General features: G+C 39.2%; 1 protein-coding gene across 1 annotated transcript in view; it reads left to right on the top strand.

The window, feature by feature from the left end:
• vwa8 (von Willebrand factor A domain containing 8) overlaps positions 1-25,611 on the top strand; it is a 122,667-nt gene extending 97,056 nt beyond the window's left edge. The window contains exons 38-45 of the mRNA XM_055015147.1: positions 3,503-3,611; positions 5,405-5,561; positions 11,742-11,850; positions 15,926-16,051; positions 16,559-16,717; positions 19,021-19,119; positions 20,474-20,712; positions 22,804-25,611. Coding sequence (XP_054871122.1) covers positions 3,503-3,611; positions 5,405-5,561; positions 11,742-11,850; positions 15,926-16,051; positions 16,559-16,717; positions 19,021-19,119; positions 20,474-20,712; positions 22,804-22,912 — 1,107 coding nt within the window. The 3' untranslated portion in view covers positions 22,913-25,611. The remainder of the gene's footprint in view (positions 1-3,502; positions 3,612-5,404; positions 5,562-11,741; positions 11,851-15,925; positions 16,052-16,558; positions 16,718-19,020; positions 19,120-20,473; positions 20,713-22,803) is intronic.
• The last annotated feature ends 354 nt before the right edge of the window (positions 25,612-25,965 follow it).

Raw genomic sequence — 25,965 nt, forward strand, 5'->3', positions numbered from 1 at the left:
GCCAAAAAATCTATCTATGCAGGAATAATCCTCCAAGCGTTGCCAAGGATCACACTGTTCCACAATATACCTAAAAACTACCCCTTTTTGTTTGTAATTCTTTCACTTGTGTTTTTCTCTTCTTATTTTTCTTAGATAACAATATTGGCGCTCCTAGTTTGGTTAAAGATATATCCCTGATTAAATTAACTAGTACTATTAATACCGCTTGTCTAAGTTAGATCTACTTAAATCATTTGATTCTTCTCAAATGAGCGTCGCTGCAGCTTTATTTTAAGGAAAGTCAACTTTAGTTTTCAGTTCTTCCAACTTAAGTATTCAGTTAACCTAAACTTAAAATGAAATATTTTATCATTCTTTTCTTTCCTTGACTAAATGCACAATGCTGAAGGAGCAGTAAACCTAATTTTTCACTGAAGTTTGAGTACCACTTTGAAGGGAAGGTGTCATTTCAAGTTGATAGAATCCACAAAGGTAAACTGGCATCACCAGAGCAGAAAGTTGAGAATTGAGATGTATTCCAAATAGCACTTTACATCAACTATAGCTGAATATTTCAGTAGTAAAATAGTTTAAAGTAGACGGTAAATGTGTCATCCTTTAAAGAGAAGTTTATTATCCAGCCAGCCACAGGGTGTATTTTATGGCAAAATACACCAAAAACAACCTACGATTTTGTTTATGTTAAGTAATGTTGTCGCTTGCAAATTTTTTTTGTTTGTTTTTTTTCTTTCAAATGACAATATTGCCTCTGCTAGTATGGTTAAAGATGTATCCCTCGCTAGATGAGTGTATCCAAGTTAAGTTAACAAGTAAACATAATGCTGTTGGTCAAAGTTAGATCTACTTAAATCATTTGATTCTTTTCAAATGAGCATCACTGCAGCTTAATTTTAAGGAAAATCAACTTTAGTTTTCAGTTTTTCCAACCTAAATATTGTGTTTACCTGAACTTAAAATGAAAAATTTTAATATTTTGTTATTCTTTTCTTGACTCTGAAAACTGGAAGCTTCTCAAAGAACATGAACACCAGATGCTAAAGGAGCAGTAAACCCAATTTTTGCAGTTGTGCTGAAGTTTTAGTACCACTTTGAAGGGACAAAATGTCATTTCAGGTTGATAGAATCCACAAAGGTAAACTACCATCACCAAAGCAGTAAGTTGAGAAGTGAGATGTATTCAAAATAGCACTTCACATCAACTACAGATGAATATTTCAGTCGTGAAATTGTTTTAAGTAGATGGTAAATGTGTCATCTTTTGAAGAAAATTTTGGTACTAGTTTGGTACAAGACAACAGCGCTTGGTTTGAATGTCTGGACCTGCTGGTAAAATGTGTGTAAACTGACAGGGTTCTCTATTAAAGCTAAGATCTGCTTCTGGTGTAAACTCATAGATAAAAAAGGACAGTTTAGAGGCGCACTTTAGTTGTTGAATGTAGTGTGAATCTGCTTGAGCGATAAAAATTATGTGAGTCCGGTGTACAGGTCCTGATATCTGCAGCAAGTTCACTATTTGAGCTTTATCTCGTCTCTATAATCTGACCTGGTGTCCGTCAGACTGACCCTCCTAATCTGACCTAAATATAGAGCTGTGTGCTGATGCAGCAGCTTCATGTCCGTGTGAGAACACAGTCTGAGCTCTCAGTTTTGAGGCGTGGACGGTGGTTCAGTACATCCAGAGGAGGGTATTTCTCAGCTGCTCTGTCCTGATAAGCTTCAGTTCAACGTCTCGCACCACAACAAACCCACAAAGAATCAAAAACAGCAGAGATAATAATGCACACAGGCGTCCAAGAAAACCCCATCTCCCTGCAGATACCATTGAGATTCCAGCAGAATGTAAGAATGCAGCTGAACCACAGGGGATGCACTTAGTCTCCCACCGAACTCCCCCCTTTTCCCTCTCGCGCCTTCATGCGAGCCAGACTCTGGCCGGCCGCCCTCCTTGCTGTCAAAGCCAGCATGCTGATTTTGGCTCGGATGGTGCCATTGAGATGAACCTAAAAAAACCAAAACTTTAACCTCTCCGTGGCTCCCCTGCAGAGAAAGACAGACTCCATTCTGTCCATCCTGCCCAGAACCCAGACCTCAGAGATACAAACTCCTTTAATTCCGTTGCTCCTCTGACTGTTTGGTAACTGGAAGAGTGGTTTTTTGTCGGCTCTCACATACTAATTTAACACATCAGGAGATCAACACAAAGAAATGGGAGAGAAAAAAAGGTTCAATCTCATAAATGTCTATTGGCAAAGTGTGGTTACATTCACTGTGTTTGCTTTAAAACCTTTCTCAGGGAGTTGTTCCACTTGCATAAATGCAAGTATATATATATATATATATATATATATATATATATATATATATATATATATATATATATATATATATATATATATATATATATATATATAAAAGTAGTTGTATCTTTTGTTGTTAAAGACATAAATGCTTAGTTTGAGAGCTCAACAGACTCTAAAGCCTTTTGTCAGACAGTGGATATGTAACATTGCTGCTTCTTTGGTCATTCAGGTCCTTTTTCCTGTGACTGTGTTGAAAAGTCCACAGTTTAACCTGCTGTTAAATCCTGATCCGTCCTGTCTCCATGTCAGGGATCATTTATAATCAGAAATAATTTATGAAGTTGCTAAAGTTGTCATTTCATGTGCGTAAATACAGCAAATCTGTCTTAAATGGATGCTGTTACTGTGTGATGCTGCAGATACTTAATAAACCCAGAGGAAAAACTCCTAAACAGCTTGAGGCAACAAACTAAACTCCAGCACTGAAGTTTAATTTTTATGAACGTGATTGAAACAACGGAATGTTTGTGTGCGTATACATGTAATGCTGAATGGATTCTGGAAGCTGAAATCCTGACTGTATATACATATTTTTAGGTATATCTTTCTTTCTGGGAGGGAAAATGTGTAATTTTTCAACATATTGGACTTGGGAGGATCTCAAGAAAATGTATCGCTGTGATGTTTTGTAACTCATGTACAGCTTTCCTCTTTGCTTGTTATTTACTAGAATTGTGTGTTGGGGGGTATTTTTTCATTTTCATTGCAGGTTCACCTACATCACCAAAAATATGTGGTCATGCTTTCTCTGTTGATTGCTCAGATTAACAGCAACTTCACTTGTGGATCTTTACTTTTCAAATTCATCACAAATAATGTTCATGAAAATGATAAACCTTTATAGACTAGTGCGAGGATTTCACAAACATTTCAGCCCCCAGTACCAAAAAATACCACAAAACAACACAACAAATGTTATTTTATAGTCGAATAAGCCAGTGAAAGTAATCTTTCTGTACAGACTGTAGTAGTGAGTGAACATTCAGTGTGCTTTTTAACTTTTCGTTAGCAATCATGGCTAAAATATGCTATTCTTTATTTTGGAAATTGTCTTGCGACCCCAACTTTGGAAGCCAATGGACAAGAGCACCTGTCATTTTGGTAAAAATGAGCCTGAACTCCATTCATGTTCCTTTCAGATCACCATCCAGAGAAGTAGTGGTCTGGACGTCACCAGCCCTAAACATGGAAAGATAGACCCACTGAATGCTCCTCACATCGGGGGAAACCAGTGGGCAGGAGGAACAGGTAACCAGTGTTATGTCCACTAATTCCATCTACACTGATGTTACTGTGACTGATGGCATGTAAGGAGGTGGTGTGTTTGAGAGCAGATCTCTGCTTCCTTTTTTCAGCAACTACTCAGTCACCCTTTGGCAAAAAACCAAACCTCTGTCTGTGTAACGTCTGCAAATGTAAAGTGCTAGAATCAATGTGAATGTGAACAAAAGCGATCATCAGTTAGTTGGTTAACTCATTAGTCAATCTACTTGATATTAACTGACAGCTGTTTTGATAGTTAATTCATTGTTTGAGTCATTTGATTAATGAAAACAGTTTCAACATTTAGTACAAATTAGTGTTGTTACAGTAAAATTAGTACTGACAATGATTGTGTTTACATGGAACACAGAGATTTTGTTATTCACTTCACCAAATATACAGTATATTCTGGGTCCTGATGTTTAAAGCACGACCTGGCAGTTTAACTCCACATTCATGCAACTGTATCATGTATTTGGGTAGTTATAAATACTTTTCCTTTATAAATGTACACTACCGTTCAAAAGTTTGGGGTCACAAAAATGTCCTAATTTTTGAAAGAAAAGCAGTTTTTTTTTTCAATGAAGAGAACATTAAATTAATCAGAAATCCAGTCTAGACATTGTTATTGTGGTAAAATGACTATTCTAGCTGGAAACAGCTGATTTTTAATGGAATATCTCCATAGAGGTACAGAGGAACATTTCCAGCAACCATCACTCCTGTGTTCTAATGCTACATTGTGTTAGCTAATGGTGTTGAAAGGCTAATTGATGATTAGAAAACCCTTGTGCAATTATGTTAGCACATGAATAAAAGTGTGAGTTTTCATGGAAAATATGGAATTGTCTGGATGACCCCAAACGTTTGAACGGTAGTGTATGTTTTTAATATTTCTTTCATTTGAGCTGCTAAATTATTGTCTTTTATTGGCACTTTTCTGGCTTGTGCAGTTATAGATCCACAAGCAGTATGTTTGCCGTTTTACGTTGTATTTATTTATTCATTTATCTTAGTTTAAACAGTATGATTGTGGCTGTTGAACAGAGGGAACTTCACTTCAGAGCTACGGATTCTGCTTTTCCACCATATTGCCAGCAATTTGAGACAAATTAAACAGGAAATATTATTCTGTCTTCCGCTTGGACAGCATTAGTCTGTCGCTGCTACAGGACCAGGAAGCAGTAGATGAAGATGCATAGATGTAATGGTGGGATAAAGTCATCTTGATGGAGCGGACAGAAAGTCTCTGTATGAGCAGAACATCATTTTACTGTTGAACCAGAGGAAACAGCAGAACAAGCACCAGCTCCATTAAAGATAAAAAAATACCCCAAGTGTTGTACGAAATTGTGCAGTTTTGAGAAATATTGCTTTGTTTAGAATAGAATGGAATTCCTCTATTGTCATTGAACAGTGTATTGTGAAATTAAGCAGCAGTCCTGTCAGTGCATTCACACGATCAGATGTTTTTGCAAGTACAGTAGGAGATGTGTAAAACTATATATATAAAAGTCTGTGCTTCTGTGAACCACTTTCAGGGAATTTTGTGTTTTTCAAAATCGAGATAAGGGCTTATCCACGTTTTTGAAACCAGAATACGATGTTGAAATGGATAAAATGTAAAAATATGGTACTTCAAAAACCAGAATACTCAAGTCCATGCAAGCAAAGGCATTTATTACAGACATAGTTATTAGAATTTATTGGCAAAATGAATGTTTTCTACTCATGACTGGTAATTTAAAAGGCCTCTGTGATGTTTATTTTCCATACAGGCGGCAGAGACACTGCAGGTCTGGGAGGTAAAGGAGGCCCCTATCGCCTGGATGCGGGACACAAAGTCTTCCAGGTTTCTCAGGTCGAGAAAGACGCTGTTCCTGAGGAGGTCCGCAGAGCCGCCCGCGAAATGGCAGAAAAGGCTTTTAAAGAGAGGTGGGATGCCTGAAACAGGGGATTAAAATACCAGCGTGGTGTAGTAAAGTGATCTCTAACGAGGTGGGAAGCCTCCTGAAGGTGTGCAGATGTTTTGGACTTTCTCTTGAAGTGCATAATGTGGAACAGGTGTGTGTTTGGAGGCTTTACCGGTCAGTCAGCTGTCCCAGGTTTGGAGCTCCGTCCTGGGCTAACAGCAGCAGGTCGCGCTGCCTCGGCTGGATCCCGCTGAGTAGCATGGTGTGTTCATACATTCAGTTCAGAGCTCAGGGTTGAGAGGGCATCCCTTTCAGCAGCTCCACCATGAATCCCGGCTCTGTTCGCTTCAAACAGGCTTGTTCTCTTTACTTTCTTCCTCCCCCTCCTTTTTCCTGCAGGGTTCTTCTCATACACTGGCTGCTTTCACATCAAGAAAACAACCTCTTCAGCTCCTCTTTTTTATCTCACCAATTTCACAACCCTCTAAACCTCATCCTCTGCCCGTCGATCCTCCACAGTATCTTGTAGCTACACGCAGTAAATGCCATTCTGTAACACAACAGAAGTAAAGGGCCACTTAAGTTTCTTTTTTCATATCACAAGCCGATTCTGTCAGGAGTTTTCCATACCGATGCATTCTCTGATGAGAGCACACAATCCATTGTTTGCTTAACTTAGGGTTAAGCATCAATCAAACAGTGATCCTTCTGCAAATCCTCCAGCTTGTGACACACACACAAGCAATAACAGGCTCAGGTATGTCTAAAATATGAAATATCCACGTGAGCATGTTCTCCGGATGTATTTCTGGCTGTTTCTAGACCCGTCTACCTTCTCCTTTTTTGGGTTTATGCCATTTTTAAAGGTCAAAAAGTCAAAACTTGCTCACTTCAAGACAAAAAAAACATGTTCCACTAGTGGTGACATACTTTCCAGGTACTAGTCATTGTGGAAAAAGCACCAGCATTAGTAAAATGCATATTTAGATGCCTTTTTTTTTTTTTTTTAGTTTCATTTTAATTCCATAGTATAAGAATGGATTTTAGAAACTACAGCAGCTTTCAAAAGGCATTTATTATTTTTTTTAAAAATCAGTAAAATTACACCATTTATCAAAGCCAGAAACTGCAAAAACAAAAGAATAAACTCTGGATTTTCATGTTTCTGATGATCATAGAATGAATTATATGTCATGCATGGCTCTGTTGAAAAATGTAACCAAGTCTAAGCTTAAAATTGTACAATTTCGTTAAACTAGCTTTTTTTTCCTACATTTATTGTTTCAAAATTTCCCAAAAATAAAACTGTAGCTCTAATTGGATTTTATTTTTTTAAAAAATGTAAAAATTGTGCACATCTCGACGCAACCGTGAAGCCATTAGTGACTCAGCTGTGACCAACAGTCATGTGACAAAAATTCTGAGACTTTTTGGATGAACTGCAGGCTGTGTTTATACAGAGCAGATAGTAAACAAATATGGAAACAAATAAAAAGTATAAATAGTAAAATATCTATGAAATAAATGAATCAATACATATATTTATTAATTTAAATAAAGATAATATAATAAGTTAATACATAAGACATAGACATAAATATATATAAAAATATAAAACGATAAACACTGTACATGATTCCAAATTTTACCATTTTTTGTAAAATAACTAATCCAAAAAATGCAACTTTTATTTAATTTTAATTATTATTTATGGCATTATAAGTGTGTCATTCTGTACATACTGACATTTCTGAGTTCTCTTAGGACTTTATATTGCAGTAAAAAAATGAGCCCACAGTGAGGAAAAAAAAATGGCTCAGATTTTAAGAAACGCCACAAACTGCTTGGGATTCAAAGGGTTATTAAAACAAAAAACAAACAAGTGAGAATATGGCGAGTTTCCTGCAGCTGTAAATTCAATTAAAGTTTCTTCAATGTCAAAATAACACACCCACAAAAAGAAAAACACAGACGAACTTAATGAGTGTTGGACCAGTTGTTGTTTAGCATGAACCATATTTCATGCTTTTATTACGATATGGCAACAGAGAAATGCTCGCAGAATGCACGAGTTAATAGTGAGAAAACCACAACGAGCTGCAAGTTGGACTTTTATGGAACGCTGTGATGTTTGACAGAAGTGCAAAGCCACAGTAAAAACAAAAACCGTCCAGGCTTCTGTAATTAAATACATCATATTTTGCAAAATGAAACTGTAAGAGCAGAAAACGGACTCCTTTATCGTTGTCTGTGGCCTGTTTGGGGAGCTGTTTGTCCAGTGTGTTTAGTCGTAGGGAGTGTCGGCCTAAATCCTTGTTTTCGTGGTGGTTGTGTGTGAAATTTCAGTGCCGTCTCCACCTTACTGAGCCCAAACAGACCGTTTCTCTCTGTTTGTTGTACACTCCCACTACTCAGCTCCTGTTTAGGTTCAGGAATTTAAAGGAAATAGCTTCGGCCAGTGGCCAGAGAGAGTCTGCCAACCACATCCACTGTCACACTCATATATACGCTCAGAGGAATGTGTGGAGGAAGCTGCTCTGCTGTGTACTGAGACATGATGTGAATGCAGACAAACGGATAATGAGGCTGTTTGTGCAGGTCAGAAGTAAATGGATTATAATGAGAGAGTGACACAAGGATCAAGGCCAATTATTGGAACTGCAACTGAATACAAAACATTGAAATATACACGTTAACTCTTTAAATTAGTAGAGCTGGAAGCAAGCAAAGAACATCTTGGTCGACTAAAAGCGTCTCTACCTGCAGCCTTGTTAGCCTAAATTAATTCTAAAGCTACAGAAAAAGCTAGTACTTGCAGCATAATGAAATATTATAACCTGGTTATTTTGTACTAAAATGATCCAATAGACTGGCAGCAGACCAGCTGCACATATTCATATGATTTTTGAAAATATATCAACTAGATATTAGACAATCTGAAAAGTTTATACTCAACTTTCTGGTGCAAAATGCAGCCACACTGATGACTTTTTTTTATATGATTTCACTTAAATGTACAGTATACATGAAATAAAATCAAATTTAGGGTATTCACAGGTAATCTGTAGCAGTTGCTACCAGAAATAATGGATTATTCCTGGATGGCTGTTGTTGTAGTGCTTAAGTAACACTGGCTATTGTCAAGCCAATGAGAATTTTATTCATGAATTAATTTTAGCTGAGCATCTATCACTTTAAGCCAAGTTTTTACTACACTAAACTAATTTCATCCATTTTTTTAGCCAGTAATTCATTGTTTTGTAGCTCATTGTTTGTTGCCTTTAGCTAATTATTATTGTAGCTAACTCCCCAATACTTTTAGCGGACTATTCATTACTTTTAGCTAACTATTCCTTACTATTAGTTAACTATTTGTTACTTTTAGCTAACTAGTCTTTACTTTTTGCAAACTGTTCATTACTTTTGACTAACTCATCATTACTTTTATCTGACAGTTTATTAGTTTTAACTAGCTCTTCATTACTTTTAGATAACTATTTATTTCTTTTAGCTAACTATTCATTGTCTTTTAGCTAAGCATTCCGTACTTTTAGCTAACTATTCATTGCTTTTATCTAGCTATTCACTACTTTTAGTAAACTGTTTATTACTTTTATTTTGCTTTTCATCACGTTTAGCCAACTATTCATTACTTTTAATTAAATATTCATTACTTCTAGCAAGCTATTCATTACGTTCAGTTAACTTTTTATTGCTTTCAGTTAACTTTTCATTACTTTCAGATGTCTTTATTCCTTTTAACTAACTATTTACTGCTTTTATCTAAGTCTACCACTTTTAGCTAACTATTCATTACTTTTAGAACTACTAATTTATTTTTTAAAAAAACTCTTGGTCTCTTTTATCTAACTGTTTGTCACTTGTAGCTAACTATTACTTTCATGTATCTCTTCATTACTTTTATTCAACTGTCATTCATCTTCGACTTTGTTGTTCTTAGCGTTTAGGTTTGACCGCACAAGGTGCGACAAGCTCAAGTTCTAGATGCAATCTCACCCAGACTACTACACAGTTTGTCTTCTTGTCTTTGAACTAGCTGGTTTATTTCCCTTAATTTAAGATTTTTAAAATGCACATGCAGGTGTTGTGGTGATTTAATTCAGCTTAATTCATCCATTTGCTGCAGGTATGTGGATCTTATGAGTTAAAGTATGCATGATGTCTTTCGATTGCATGGCTGATGGCATTGCAGTCTACACAATATTCATGCCATACACACACATCCACACTCAGATTTGTTGCAAGCCGTGACACATAAAGAAAGAGGCTTCAATCCCTGCCTGTGTTTTGAAGTTCGCTGCTCTGTATCTCTGTTGTGGTCACGGTCTGGTTGTCACCAAAAGTTTCAGACACCTGCCGCAGATTTCACCCACCTAACTCTGTTTCTGTACAAACATGGTGGAGGGAGAACCCTCACCAGGTCCATGGAGGATTCAGTGTCTTTGTGTAAGTGATACTAAAGTACCTGCACAGTGGGATTATACCGATAAGCTCGGCTTGGGGGGCAAAGAACACCTGTCTTGTCATGTCCACAGGTGTGCAACATTTAACAACACTGACCTCTGTGTCAGTTAGTACACAGGTGTCCTGAACTCACTCTTTCTTTCGTCATCTACCAAACTTGACTGGGAAATCAGACACGGGCAGAAAAAGAAATACATTATTATTCTTCTCTGCTGCAGCCAGTCAGCAGTGGCATCCATAGATTTGCCAGATTTTCCGATTAAAATTAAAACTCTTTTGGAAGAGCATTTGTCTGACGTCGCATTTGATGATTTGCAGAATTTTAAGAAACACGTATCATGTGCAAACAATATCTTTTGGTTTTGGACTGTAGAACTTGCATTGTTCATAATTGTTTACATCTTTGATTCTCTCCTTTTTTGTCACAACCACAGCCTTCAGATGAACTTTAGTTCCCCTTTATATAAACTCCTGCTATGTTTTAAATGTGCTTGTTTGATTTTGGCAGAATCAATTACACAAATACATGTTTAGAATACTTTATCACACAACTGTACAATCAGTGTTATTAGATTTGACATTGGTTTCACTACATTTGGAGAAGGATGAATGCATTAGCCATGTAGTCTATTACTGTCTTTTATGTCTATGATATGTAGTTCTAGCTAATTATTTTAACTTTTTATCCATTTGCAATAGCTATTAAAACCTTTTATAGATTACTTTTTGTATCAATATTGACTAGTTATCCAATTTTTTGCAAACTATTAAACCATTGATCAGTTACTTTTAGCTAATGTTAAGTGTTTGTCATCTATTAATCAGTTTTAGCTAGTATATATTACTTTTAGCCGACTTTTTATTACATTTAACTAGCTGTTTCATCCATTAGTTTTGACTAACTTATCTAATGCTAATTCATCATTAATTTCAGCTAAGTCTTCATTACTTTAGCTTGCTACTTAAGCTAACTCTACTTTTAGCGAACTGTTCATTACTTTTAGCGAACTGTTCATTAGTTTTAGTGAATTGGTCATTACTTTGGCCTAACCAATCAGTAATTTTAACTAATTATTCTTAATTTTAGCTGATTGTTTTTTCATTTTAACCTGCTTTTCATTGCTTTTAGTTAACTATTACTTTTTGCTAGCTATTCATTACTTTTAGCTTACTATTTTTTATTTTAGCTATTACTTTACGCTAACTATATTACTTTTAGGTAACTATGTATTACTCTTAGCTAATTATTTCTTACTTTGAGCTAACTATTCATTTGGCTGAAACATTTCAACCAACTTTTTCCATCTGCTTGTACCATCCACATTTTAGGCAGTCTTGATTGCCACACTCACTTATCAGTTTTTCCTATTTCTTTTTAAATCAAATTGTAATTTTTTTTTTTATTTTTTTTTTAAACAGTTTAGTCAGTTTTTAGCTGTACCCTGTTTGGTAAATTGCTCACTGTTTTATTTTTACATGGTAGACTACTACATCCAAGGGTGTATGTAGTTTACATGTCTCAAATTAAAGTGGCGTAACTTGATTTATGTCAATATGTAGATTTTCTAATGTCTGTATTTATGCCTGTCAGTCTGGTTTGCGCCATTATGAAAACAGAGGCCTGTTAAAGCCCTTTGGAACAGAAATACTACAAATAAAGTCAAATCATTGCTAAAACTCTGTGTTTTCTCTCCCTCTCTGTGTTTTTATTCTCTAGGTTGAAGGAGATTGATATGAGCGAGTACGATGCTGCGACATACGAGCGGTTTTCCAATGCTGTAAGAAGACAAGTTCAGTCACTTCGCATCATCCTGGACAATTTACAGGTCAGATTCACTCCTAGTTTGTTCCTTGTTTGTAATGACAGCTTGAACTTGATCCACCCAAACTGTGCATTCAAGTAAAGTGGCTCCTATTGTACAGTCTGTCCAGTTGTTGGGTCATAAGGATGTCAGATGACAATCGGTTGACCTAATGTAACCCCTCATTGGATCGGAAAGTGGGGGGGCGTTGTCCCCCAGGAGAGCTCTGATTGGTTCACGTGATTGAAAATTGGGGAGCGGTGTTTAAAAATGCAGGATGTCTCCATTTCATTATTTTGGTTTCCACCTTCCTCCCTTTGTTCGAGCGTCTCTGTTGTGTTTTCACGTGACGAGAGGAAAATCATGCGGCAGTGATTACAGAGCAGCGACACCGAGCCTCGCTCTATTATTCTGCCGTCCAGGTGTGAAGCTCTGTTTGCATGTGTTGTGGTGGGCAGCTGTTTGTGCGCGTGTGTTTGTGTTTTCCATCCAGGTGTTGTGCAGCGCGGCTTTGAACGCTGGTTATTGTTTGTATTTGTCCTTGTAGCCTCGGGCTTGTAAAAATGATGGAGATTATACCGATCCCAGCAGGCGAGACGCTGTGAAGTCATGTTATTTTTTACCGTACCTGAGGAGTGATTTAAGACGACTCACACACACACATACACGACAAACCAGAGCTGGCAAGCTTTCAATAAACTGATAGTGTATTGTTTCCATCTGCTGGAGTCTCCCCGAGGGAAAGCCCTCGACATTTATCTCTCAACAATGGGCCGGCTTGCCAGATATAGACACCAGGGCACATATTGTCAAGCATTCTTAGAGTTTAAAATTAGTCCTAACTGGCCAGAAATTCACAGAGCAATTTATATTTGATTACACCATACGGCCCCAAGAATTCTAGCATTTTTCATAACTAAGCACATTACTCCTGCCAATAATTAGAAGAGCTCCAGAGATGTCCAAACATGTTCGGAGTTCTCAGGAGATCATGTAGAGACATCCCATATGAGGAGTGCCATATCTCAAACAAAGTTCTTTCAAAATTGGTGAAAAATACTGAAATTAAAGCCGAGACTTTATTGTAGTCAATATATTTTTTCGAATGAACCGAGCCTGAAAACAAACAAAAAAGTAGTATATGGTCTAGAGTGTATTTCTGAAGTCTTTTGTACCAACATGTTTATTAAAAGATAATAATTATGTCTGTTTGAGGTCGACCTTATGCAGCATGCAGTCTCTTCATGAACAAACAAAGCGCATGTTGTCTTTCCACAGAAATCTGTATCTAATGCAGCTTTGCAACACTAACACACTTGGGTCTGTCACAGCAACATTTCAGCACCAATAAATCAGACTTTATTGCGCTTACAGTGCCCGGGATAATTCATTTTTCATCCCTTTCTCGTCCTCTTATTATGAAGTTGTGGAAAAACAATGCCGAACAGCTTTGTTATGAGCTGTGTAAACAGTGCAATTAAAATATTTTCGCTTAGATTAGTTAAATTTTAATCCTATTTACATTCTGTATACATAGAATTTGCTATTGTCAGAGCATATATGGCATTTGGATCAATGTTGTCAGAAAATGTAAGCTATTTACCAGTTGCATTGTCTTGTTTTACACATGCAACCTGTACGTAAAAGTCAAGCATCTCTGTGCACAGTTACATTCAGGCTCATTAACTGTAGGAACAGATAACTTTACTGATATCCCTCAAGAGAAAAGATTGTATTTATTGCATGATTTAGGCACGACTAAAGACAGTATCTGTTGTATGTGTTATTGCTTTTTAATAGATGATTCAAGGGCAGCATTACTTAACAAATTTCCGTAAATTATGATGAGTTCTTCTGGATTGATGAGGTATCACTGTATCAGCTCTGGTATCTTGTAAGTCCATGTGGACTCAGCATGAAACAATAACTAACTACATTTTCTAAATTGGCTATACAGACTTCAAACTGCAGCCTAAAGCTAGAACACGCCCTAATCTTTACTTTGTGGCTGAGTAGCAGCAAGGAGGTATTTCTTTATGCTAAAATTGGTTTCAGGAAGTTTGATGATTACTTGTCTAGTTGTACACTAAATACAGAGTGTCCTTGTCCTTCAGTCCTTGTTCAACTTGAATTTCTTTGTAGGATTTGTGACTGCTTGAGAAAGACAGATAGTATCAGTTCAGATAAGATCTTTTTTTTGGCCCTTAGAAGGAAATACTTCCTGCAGAAAGAAAGCAAAAATACTTTTCACTGATTTGTAGAGGACACCAAAACACTGCACGTCACCCTCACTGTGAAGCATGGTGGTGGCAACATCATGATGTGAAGCATGGTGGTGGCAGCATCATGACGGGAAGCATGGTGGTGGCAGCATCATGACGGGAAGCATGGTGGTGGCAGCATCATGATGTGAAGCATGGTGGTGGTAGCATCATGATGTGGAACATGGTGGTGGCAGCATCATGATGTGAAGCATGGTGGTGGCAGCATCATGATGTGAAGCATGGTGGTGGCAGCATCATGATGTGAACCATGGTGGTGGCAGCATCATGATGTGAAGCATGGTGGTGGCAGCATCATGATGTGAACCATGGTGGTGGCAGCATCATGATGTGGAACATGGTGGTGGCAACATCATGATGTGAAGCATGGTGGTGGCAGCATCATGATGTGAAGCATGGTGGTGGCAGCATCATGATGTGAACCATGGTGGTGGCAGCATCATGATGTGAAGCATGGTGGTGGCAGCATCATGATGTGAAGCATGGTGGTGGTAGCATCATAACGGGAGGCGTGGTGGTGGCAGCATCATGATGTGAAGCATGGTGGTGGCAGCATCATAATGTGGGAATGCGTTCTGGCAACATACCCTGGAAGGCTTGTAAAGGTAGAGGGTAAAATGAATTCAGAAAACTATAGAGAAATCTTGTAGGACAACCTGATGCAGTCTGCAAGAAAACTTCGACATAGGAGGAGATTTGCTTTCCAGAAAGCAAGTAGCCAAAGCTACACAGAAATAGTTTAAAGACAACAAGAAGAATGTTCTGGAGTGGTTGAGATAGAGCCTAGACCTCAATCCAACTGAGAATTTCTAGCTTGACTTGTGAAAAAAAGCTGTTTGCTCATGATCTCTGTGTAACCTGATAAAGTTTGAGCAGTTTTGTAAAGAAAAACGGGGTGAAATGGCCAAAAAGTGTGTAGATGCACAAGTCTAATTGAGACCTAAAAACCCACGCAAAATGCTGTAATAGCATTTTAAAGGAAGTGAATACTTCTGCAATCACTTATTATCATGCTTAGTATATTACTTTTTAGAATTCTGTTCTCACTTTGACATGAAAAGGTCTTTTAGTAAATTCCTGTAATAATGTCAATGCAATAAAACTGGAAAGCTTCCAAGGGGGTTCAATACTTTTTATAGCCACTGTATAACACATAAACATCTTCTACTTTTGCTCTTGTTGCTTTTGTTTGTATTCCTTGTCATAAATTATGTATACATTGTGTTCAGTAGCACACAAAAAATGACAGCTGTTGCGTATATCGCTGCTTATCAGCTATATGAAGTCATAAGACCTGCGGCTCACGTTGGCTAGTCTTTCTTCTTTTGTTTGCGCACACGTCACCTATTATGTGAAGAAACTGTCAACACTTGAAACCAAGTATCATCTCTGACTGAGCTGTGCGAGCCGGAGTGGGAGGGGAGTGGCGCTTTGTGTTCCTTCTTTTGTTTGACAGCTTTTATCTAAAGGAGACCTCCTTCCTTTAGAGAGAAAACCGAGTACAGGAGAGAGTGATGTAGCTCTTCCTCTTCTTCTACATCAGAAAGTGGTGAGTGTTTGTCCCGACAGATGGGGTCAAAGCTTCAAAGCAGCCTCCCGTCCGCCGGTCGTGGGTAGGAGGAAAGGTGTTGCCCTGAGCTCCTATTTAGCATGACCGTACTGTAAATCTGTCATGCAGTCTGTAATGTGTTTGGATGTTTCACAGCCTGCTGCTTCTGAAAACTTCATCAAAACCCAAATCATCTTCCCCCAGGCGCATTTTTAAACGTGTTTATTTATTCAGCTGACAGGTAGATGACATGTATTTTGTGTTGCAGGCTAAAGGGAAGGAGCGGCAGTGGCTGAAGAACCAGGCGCTGGGCGAACTGGACGATGCTAAAATCATTGATGGGCTAACCGGCGAGAAGACTATATATAAACGCAGAGGAGAGCAGGACCCAGAGGTGTGTGGTGGTTGCTGCAGATATTCAAACCAACTTTTCTTTATTTTTATCAGCCACACCTCGCACACTCCCAGACTCACACACATAATTTTGACCTTTATCTGTCAGACGGTACATTCCGGCGGTGTGTACGAGATTATCATGTTTCTGCTCGAGCTCACACACAGTTTCCAGTTGTTTCTTGTGCTGTCATGTATGCTCGGGTGAGCCCACAGCACAGAGATAGTTCCCACAGTAATCACACAAACACACACTAACCATAATATGCATGTTTTTCTAACGTATTTAGCTCCAAGTGTTGCATATTTTTGGTCTGGCCTGAAGGTCCGCATTGAAGTAATTGCACCCAGTTTTGAAATCCTGGCCTTGTGTTGAATGTTATTTTAAGAAAGCCACACCAGACTCTCTTTCCAAAGTAGGTGTTTTACTCGCATTTAGTCATTAGTTGCTGCTGATTTAATTTAAAATCATTGTGTTTTGTGTGTTTGTTACCTTGTTTGTTTACAGCCGGGCAGTCCTCAGCAGAAGCCCAAACGTTTGCGTGTTTTGGCGGACGTTTCGGGCAGCATGTACCGTTTCAATGGCGTGGACGGCCGGCTGGAGCGCTCCATGGAGGCTGTTTGTATGGTCATGGAGGCCTTGGAGAGCTATGAGCACAAGTTCAAGGTGAGGATACTGTTTTTACTGTGGCACCTCAACCCACCTGTGTCATCTGAGTGACTGTTCCTCGATGCGTCAGGTGATGGACAGCAGCCATGTATTATGCGTTATTTGCCTCATAAAAAATTTGAGGTAAAGGTTCATGGTCCCATATTTTGCACCCTTTCAGGAATTTGACAACAGTCTCATATGTCCCTGTAATGTCTCTTTCAACTCAAAATGCCACAAAGATGGTTCATTTTACTGTGACTGTGTAACCCCTGGTTTTGGTCCTGTTCTACATGGGCTAATTCAATGTCTCAAGCCTAAAATACAGCTGATCTGCTGCTGTCCCCACCCCCATTCAGGAAGAAGACTGTCTGCATTTGTGCAAAGCAAAACGGTTGACCGTATGGCAGCTATTGCTTCTAAATTTCTCCCTGAGTGATCATTATATGTGAAAATATCTCTAAATTCTCAGCACAGCTATTGCTTTTAGCTCATGCATTCGGTCAAATGATGTTGCGATTATAAAATCAATATTTTGGCTGCAGCTTAGGTTGCACTGAAACAAAAGATAAGACAACAGTAAGCCATCCAGTTCTCGTTTATTGGTTACAAATTAAAGTTTCAACCATCTCTGAATGTCCCTGTGCATTACCGTCTCCATAGAGCTCTGACCTGCTAGCATTAGCCGCACAACATGCTAACACAAAGGATTTTCCTGTGGTTGTGGGGGCATTAGCATCAAAAATGCAAGTATTCCTTTTAGTGTTCAGTTCCTCAGATGCTGGGAGTGCATGAAGATTAGTTAACAAGCCAATTCCATTAAGTTGCATCAACTAATGCAGAAATTTTAGCTTGTTTTGCACAAAATAATAAATTGATGCAACATTATTATGTCAATCCAACCCATAAAAATATTGTTGCAACTTGAAAGTTTTGGTCTAAATCATTGCACTTTTAAAAACCAATCATTTAATTGAATAGTGGATATAGGCCCCATTAAATAGCTTTTTCGAGTGCAGTAACAGGCTTAAAGTAGCCATAAAATGAGTATAAATAACCAGCCAAACCTCTATTTCTGGGCTGAAATTCATTTCACATTAGCAATATGAGACTTTATTTACACAGTTCCGGGGTCAATAAACTTTTCCCTCCTTGTGGTCTAATGAATCAAAACATATTGAGGTCACAGTGTTAATCCAGGTCTTCGACTTGTCGAGTTTTTCATGTAGCACAGTTGTTGTTGGCCGACACCTTTAATGGAAAACGAGGAGTCAGTATCGGCCAGGGGAGTCGAATCGTGATGGAAGGATAGATGAGGTGAAAGAGAGGACGGCTGGGAGACATGAGTGTGGGCAGAAACGTTGATGGGAGACAGACTTCTTGGCCCCTGAGTGACACTTAACCCAACCTAATACTGATCACATATCACACACACACATTTCCACATCACATGTCAGTCTGAGTACACTCTTTGCATAACACAACTTACATAAAAGTGCATCTGATAACACACACACACACACACTCCTTCATGCCACCTGCAGTCCTACGTTGTGTGTGTGTCTTAGACTGACACACATTTATTAATGGCTCGAGGTCAAATTTCTGTTTGAAACCGTGCATGTAAATAGAGGTGGCTTGATGCAACTTTAGTCTTAAGAATTTGTCACTTTATAGTTTCATGCTCTATTTATTTTTCACCCTGCAGGCCCCATTCACAAGCCAGAAGTTGAGCAACAAACTCACATTTCCAATAAAAACTTAAATTTTAGTGATTTTAAATAGTTTTTTTAATTGAATTTCAGGATTTCTTGACTTCTAGTATATAAACGCCAACAAAAAAAATTGTAAAATGTGCTGCTCGGAAAAGGTACAAAAAAATGCAGCCTACCCAGCAACAGCGTTATCAACGGATGAGACACACAGTCGCATACTTCTGACCACGACAGACATAACTGCCCTTAATAGAAGTAGTCCATATACATAATACCTGGGTTCTGAAATAGCTGGCTGGAGTCCACAGAGCCAGGCTGACCCGGGTTTATGTAAGTCCCTTATGATGGATGGTCTATGGGAGGCATGCATGCGTCTGGCAGGGTTAGCATACTGTAGTGGGTGCTGCTTGGAGCGAGGATTGCCTTGTATAAGTTACGATCTGAAGTTTCCGCACCATCGCACCTGCGTCTTTACACTTCATCCAAAGGGCTATTGTAGGTGCTGTATAAGGATGTTACTACGTAGGCTTACATAAATGTCTGGGTTGTGTAACAATTAAAATATTGGCATGTTTTCTGTTGTCTTAAACTGTTTTCTCTATGCAGTACGACATCGTGGGACACTCGGGCGATGGCTACGACATCGAGCTGGTCTCAGCGAACAAAGTCCCCAAGAATAACAAACAAAGACTCAAAGTCCTCAGGGTACAGATTCATTAGCAATCCACTCATGTCTTGTTATATGCCAGTTATGTCCACTTCAGACTGAAAACATGGGTTTGCCTTTTTGGTCTTTCTTTCAAAAGTGTTTTCAAATGTAGCTGAAAGTACGAGGGCTGGTCATGAAGTTCAGAGACTGTGCCTATAAAAATTTTTAAAAAGTGGCCACCATCACCAAGTAGCTTCCTTGTGCACTGATACTCTGCTCCCAGTGCTCCTGCAACATCTGTAATGCTCACAGGAAGCCCCCTTTTGCAAAAACTGCACCTTTTGTGAAGGCAATGACACCCAAATCAACTTAACTTTGTCAAAATGGCACCCCTTGAACTTGAATTTCCAGAGGTTGCAGGAAGTCCAATCTGTTGAGAAGGGCAGGTGAGGCGTAAAGCCACGATTGTGTTGTGTCCAAAAAAAAAAAAACCTGCATGTAGTCAAAAGTCAATGCTGTGACCGGTTGTGCAGCACTTTTTAGCATCCACGTGATATTACATCACAGCTGTAGTTGTTTGTGCTAAATGTTCTCCTCAAGATGTCACAGTAAAACTCTGTATTGACAGTCCAACCCTGAGGGACAAATTCACGATACATAAACCACATCAGTGTCAAAGAAAACAAGTAGCATGTTTGTGATGTCTAGGCTGAAAACTGCTGTTTCTTCTCTTTATTTGTTAACGTAATTATTGTGATTGATTGTAAGATATCTTGTTTTACATGCAGCCAAACACTTGATTCATTTCTAATTTGAGATCTTTGTTGAAGTCAGTGACTGTCATCTCTCTACCCCACTTCACATGTTCTCCAAGAAAGTGAATGCAGTAGACGGGAGGACATATCTGGCAAATCTTCTGTAATAAAACGTAGCCCCCTAAACCAACAAGATTTCATCTACAAAGCTTTGATCAAAAGAAAGCACAGCAGTTTGTAAATTCTGTAATGCAACACCTACTCAGACGACAGGGACCAGGTCAACCGAGGTAAGCTAAGTATAAGGGAATCTAGCTAGTTAGCTAATGTTAGCAATCTGCCTTTGTACCAAAACATTTTATTGTACGTATACCTGATCTTAACTTGGTCCAAACCCCTGAACGTCTTGGTACACTCTGGTCATGCTCTCGGTTTAGACGGTCTTGTCCCCAACAGTATCTAGATGTATCAAGCCATGCTGACAGTTTAGACTTCTTTTGCTATCGTTTCTACAAAAAACATGTCTTCAGAAGTACAACTCCATGTTGGTGTCAATTTCAGTTCATTTCAAGTTTCAAAAATGACTAACACCTTGGGGTGCAGATCTCTGTAGCTTCATCTCACAAATATCTGTTGTATCTGCCTCGTCCTGCAGACCATGCACGCCCACTCTCAGTTCTGCATGAGCGGCGACTACACTCTAGAGGGGACGGCCTTCAGCATCAAGGAGTTGGCTCAGGAAGAGGCAGACGAACACTTTGTGGTGGTGCTGAGCGACGCCAACCTTGAGCGCTACGGCATCCGGCCCGAACGGTTCGCCCAAGTCCTGACGTCCGATCCGCAGGTCAACGCCTTCGCCATCTTCATCGGATCCCTTGGCGATCAGGCTGATAGGTGAGGAGTCATGAACAGGGAATTAGAACTACAAACAGTTATAGACAAAGAGGTCTGCAGATTGAGGTACAGGCTGTCTGACTCAACTGGTTGGCATTCCTCCCTTTTTCTTTTTTGCAAAGATTTTTTTGTTCCCTTCAAGTAAAGGTGAGTTTTTTTGTTCCTTCCTGCTTTCACTGAGTGTTTGGTTAAAAGGAATCCAAAGGAAACTTGTTGCTTTTCTCTGTTTCAGTTTTCAGGTTCTTCACCTTACCTTGTAAAGTGCTATGCTATGCTATGTTGTGAATTGAAAAGATGCCAGAAAGAGGAGGGAAAAGGTAGTAAGGGCAGGACGGGTAGTAATAAAAGAGGAGCAGGAAAGTGGATGAAGGAATACAAAGAACTCGTAATAAAGTAGTGATTGAGTCAATTTAAAGGATCCTGCAGAAGACCCTCTCAAAGTTAATCTTGACTGCAGCCAATCATCCGAAGCCAATAAAGACAAACTAAACTTCAAAGTTAAGTGGAACGCCGACCGAAGCTGAGGCCGACTCATGTTCCTGCCTGTTGCTCGCCCTGCTCACCCTTGTTGTCCCGTCTCGGATTAGGTCCTGAGCTTTGCAGGCAGAACAAAAGAGGGGTAAGTGCCGCCTTAAGTCCAATCCTCCCTCCTATTGACATGCAGCTCCAGGCTTCTAGTGTAGCTTCAAGCCAAACTTGCATCCTCTCTGCTGAGGCTCGTGGGCCTTTAAAGGCTTTGAAGAGCCGCTGGCCTTGTGGTTAGAATGCAGCTGAAGGTCCTTCAGAACGACAATGACCTGTTTTGAACTTTGCTCCATGACTGAGGTGAGCAGGAAGAGCAAGAAAAGCTAAAGAGTGAAAGAAAAGAAAGAGAAACAGGGATTACTCTTTAACTCAAGGTCAGTTAACTCAAAATTTAAAGACAGTTAATGTCAGAATGGAGTAACTGGACCAAAAGTAATACATCAACCTGCCCTAGAAACATGCAAACATGAGAACGTAATCATGAAAAGATGTAGATTTATGTCATTTTACATTTGGACACTTGTTTTTCTATTTATGTTGACTGCTTTTTGTTTGTGTCTTCACTTTGATTATTACCTTTTGAACTCAAAGTAATTTCTGGGTGTTTTTTCACTCCTGCCAAATTTTTACTCACTGTTGGCTCACTTTTCACTGCAACATAAAGTCCTGCACCTCTATGGAAACAAAACAACCATGAATAGAAGTGGATGAAACTCAAAAATGACTTTTGTCTAGTCTGAAAAAGTTAGAATCACATAAATCATTAAAAGAAGAATAAAACTGAAGTTACATTTCTTTGATGATTTGTTTTGTAAAAGTTTTTTTTTTAAATTGAGTTAAAATGTTCAAAATTTTTGCCCGTAAATGTTATCAATACTTGAAAAACGGTAACTATTAATAGATATTTTACTGTTTGCATTTTTAATTTGCCTTCTCTCTGCTCTGTGTAAACACTGCCTGCAGTTCATCCAAAAACATCCCTAAATTTCTGTAATGTGACTGTTGGTTGCAGCTAAATCACTCATGACTTTAGGGTTGCAGTGACTAGCACATATTTTTTTGTTTTTTGCAGAATTTGACAAGTAAAGAAAAGTCCAGTTATCTTCTGCTGAAGCTCCTACAATTTGATAAAACGTCATGAGAACTCACACATAATAAGTTCAAATGTGACGATTCTTTCTGTTTTTTTCTGTTTCTGGCTCTGATTAATGGTGCAATTTTGAGGATATGTTTTTTTTTTTTTTTTTTTTTAAAAACATACTTTGAAACTCTGGGCAGGTTTTGGGGTTCTGAGGGTTACGAATTTAAAAAAGTAGAATTGCATAAGCACATCCGAGGGTATAAGTGATTAAAATTCAGCGGAAGCGGCTGAGTTGTTTTGTTCCTTTCATGCGCAACCCCTTTCATTCACACACTGTACTCTTTCAGTGGAAATGTCAGGAACCAATTCACACGGCCAACAAGCACTCGGCCCGTCTTTTTATTTTGGGAAATGAAGCTAATCCTAAAGTTCAGTTCCTCAGTTTAACCCCAAACTTGTATCTTTTTTTGTTGTTGCTGTTTCAGACTCCAAAAGACGCTTCCAGCTGGGAGATCCTTTGTCGCCATGGATACCAAGCAGATCCCACAAATACTGCAGCAGATCTTCACATCTACGATGCTGTCCAGTGCCTGAAACGCACACACAAGCGTTTGTTTCTTATCTAACACACTCAAAACCTCAAAGTTGGTCAGTCTTTGGCAGTGACTTATCACGATGTGTCCTTAAAGGAGAATTGTGGTTTATCTCATCCTGGTGTGTTTCCTATTAATACGACTAACGTGGCTGGAAGTGTCCTGCAGACTTTGCTCTCTTTGTCTTTGTTGTAGAGATTCAGGGGAAATGAGGAGTCACACAGAACAGCATGTGAAGTGCATTTATCAGGGCTGGTTAGCAGCAGCAGCTAGCCTGCAGCTTCTTAAAGAAAACTGATTTTTACATGAATCATTTTTAATGTTTTTTTCACTCTGACCGAAATTAAACACAGAAAATAGCAACCTAGAAGAAACATTTTGCATTAGATATCTCCATGTGGGGTTACACCAGTTTGTTACCATATGTGAGTCTGACTTTTACTGTGAAAACCTCCATGTGTCCATGCAAGAGAAGAATCTGGCTGTGAAACTGTGACTGGAAATGGTGTTTCATCTTTCCAACGTCAACTGGAAGAAGAGACCATCAGCTTTCCAGAGCAAGCTAGTGCAGTTAGAAAAATGTCAGACTGTTAAACTCGAAAACAAAAGATGATTCTTGTGTAAAAAAAAATCTGCATTCTTTGGAAAGCTGCAGGGATCTTATGCTAAATTATCATCAATTATCAAGTTAGCATGACACTGATGGTACGTGTCCACAGGAGTCGTCATTTCAACACTTCCTATTGATTGTAGGCAGTCATGCAATGCTTTCTTGGTGCATTTCCAGACATGCTTCCTGTTCCTCATTAGCATAAAGATTAGATGTTGTCTACTAGCTTTATGCTAATCAGGGGCACCTAGCATGACTCGACGCCTCTAGAAACTCCTGAAAAACTTTTGGGAGTCTGTGTTCAAATGCATTTCAAAGTAGTGCACAGGACTCGTTATTTCAGTGCTTCCTGTTTAATGTCTATGTACGCATCCATGCAATGTGTTCTGGTAGCGTCTTGGTGCATTTCCAGACAGGTTTCCTCTTCCGCATTTGCATAAAGTTAAGATCGAGGCTGCTTTATGCAAGTCAGGGGCTTCTAGCATGACTCAGCACATCTGAAAAATTTAAAACGTTCTATGTTTCAAAGTACAACTGTTGATCAAAAAGTTCACAGAGTGTGTGCAGTGGTACTCTGCTCCCAGGGCTCCTGCAATGCTTAGATGTCCAGTTATTTAGAAATGCAAAACTGCATCTGTGATTAGCTGAATCTCCTAAATTGTGTCCAAACAGCAGCAATTTTTTTCTGATTTTAATTTTGGGGAAGAGGAAGAAGAAATCACAGTGGGCCACAAATAGTGAACAGAGCAGGTGGAGGAGGTGTAATCACCAAACTTTGGCAATGTTTTTCACTATAAATGCTTTAAGAAACATATTTTAGTGAACTTTTCCCAACGAAGCCGTTGTGTTGGTCAAATTTGAAACCCAGAAACAGACAGACCACTGGTGAAGTGTTCATCCAGTCAAGTGTAGAAGGTGTTTGGTGTCCAGAAACGCCGCCGTGGATACGTACCGTTAGAGCCACAATAGCCCTAATAACTGCAAACATTTCAGGTTGAAATCCAGCAGAATTCTCCTTTAATTTGCCTTCTGTATCAGAACTCATGACCTCATCAGATCTGGAGACTGGAAACAAGGCTGTATTTATTAAAGCCTTCGGCCGGTCGCCAACATGTGACGGTGTTGCGTTAGCGTGACAGAGCTAACTCATGTTTTGCAGCTAGGTACAATCATCCTGTGATGTTGTGCGGCGTGACTACAGTGGTTGTGTTATTATAAAACGCCTGGAGCCAGACTCCGACCCCATGTGGGGATCAAACACTCAAACGTAACCTGTTGTTGTTTTTAATTGTGTTTTCCAGTGAGGTGACGCACGCAGACTTTGTCCTATTTCTGGTCGACAGAAACTCGTGGGGGGGAAGGGTCACGAACTTGACACAGCCCCACTTATTTTGGATTTCCTCCTCGTTCGTCGTGTGTCACACAAAAACGCGCCGACACTGGCAGGAAGGGTGGCACGAACGCGGTCCTCCGGCCCTTCAATGAGCCCGGCGGCTAGAAGTCGGCTCCTGAGGAATGCCGGGACCGTCACCGGGGAATTTCCCACCTGACTGCACACGCTCTTTAAAGGCCGCCGCTGTTGCACAACCCCCTGCTGTGTGAGTCCATGTGTGTGTTCTCTGCAGCATCTATGTCAACACGCACAAGCCCATTTCCTCCCTGGCTGCCGGACTTCTGGAGTCTCGGCTCAACCTTCGTCCCGCTCCTCATCCTCTTTCCCCAACACTTGCAGCCGCTGCGATCCAAATTGCTACAGAAATCTTACTTGTTCATGCTGAGAGATCAACTGAACATATCAATATCTTCTCTGGTTGCCACTATTCTGCGCTGATGGGATCAATACAGCCATCTATCAGTCTGTATTGATCTCACTGTGTCAGACGGATGTCCCTGTTTTCTATTAACCCACTTTAATCTCCTCTCTATCACAGATCAAGGTTCTGTTTGGACGGCATTTAAAAATGTGTATAGCAGCACATTAACACACTTTGAATATAGTTAGGACTATTTAATTGTACAATGTTGTGAATTTATCGTGTGATAAATTGTAAAAGTAATGTACAAAATTGCAATAAATCATATTAATGAGGCTTGCAAGTGGTTTATTTAAACATATTGGTGCTGCTGCTGGATTAACAAGTCGAGTTTACTGATACAGCTGGAGTTGATCTAAGTAATTTACATGTTAAACAACAAAAAAAATGTTACAGAAAAGCAACAGAAACAGAAAACATGTTAAAAATGTGAGATTAATTTGTAAAGAAGACCCTCTTCAGTGAAAATCCCATTTTTTGCCTTGTTCACTTGATCATAAATTGTTTTTTGAAAGTGAAATAAGCAGTCAAAAACATGATTTGGTGTTCCTACCATGAACCTGCAGTGGCCTAATAACAGTCTCAAAAACACAGATTCAGACTTCCTGGGTTCCATATGTCACAAACCTA

This window comes from Amphiprion ocellaris, chromosome 11, assembly GCF_022539595.1.
Source record: "Amphiprion ocellaris isolate individual 3 ecotype Okinawa chromosome 11, ASM2253959v1, whole genome shotgun sequence".
Lineage (NCBI taxonomy): Eukaryota > Metazoa > Chordata > Actinopteri > Pomacentridae > Amphiprion > Amphiprion ocellaris.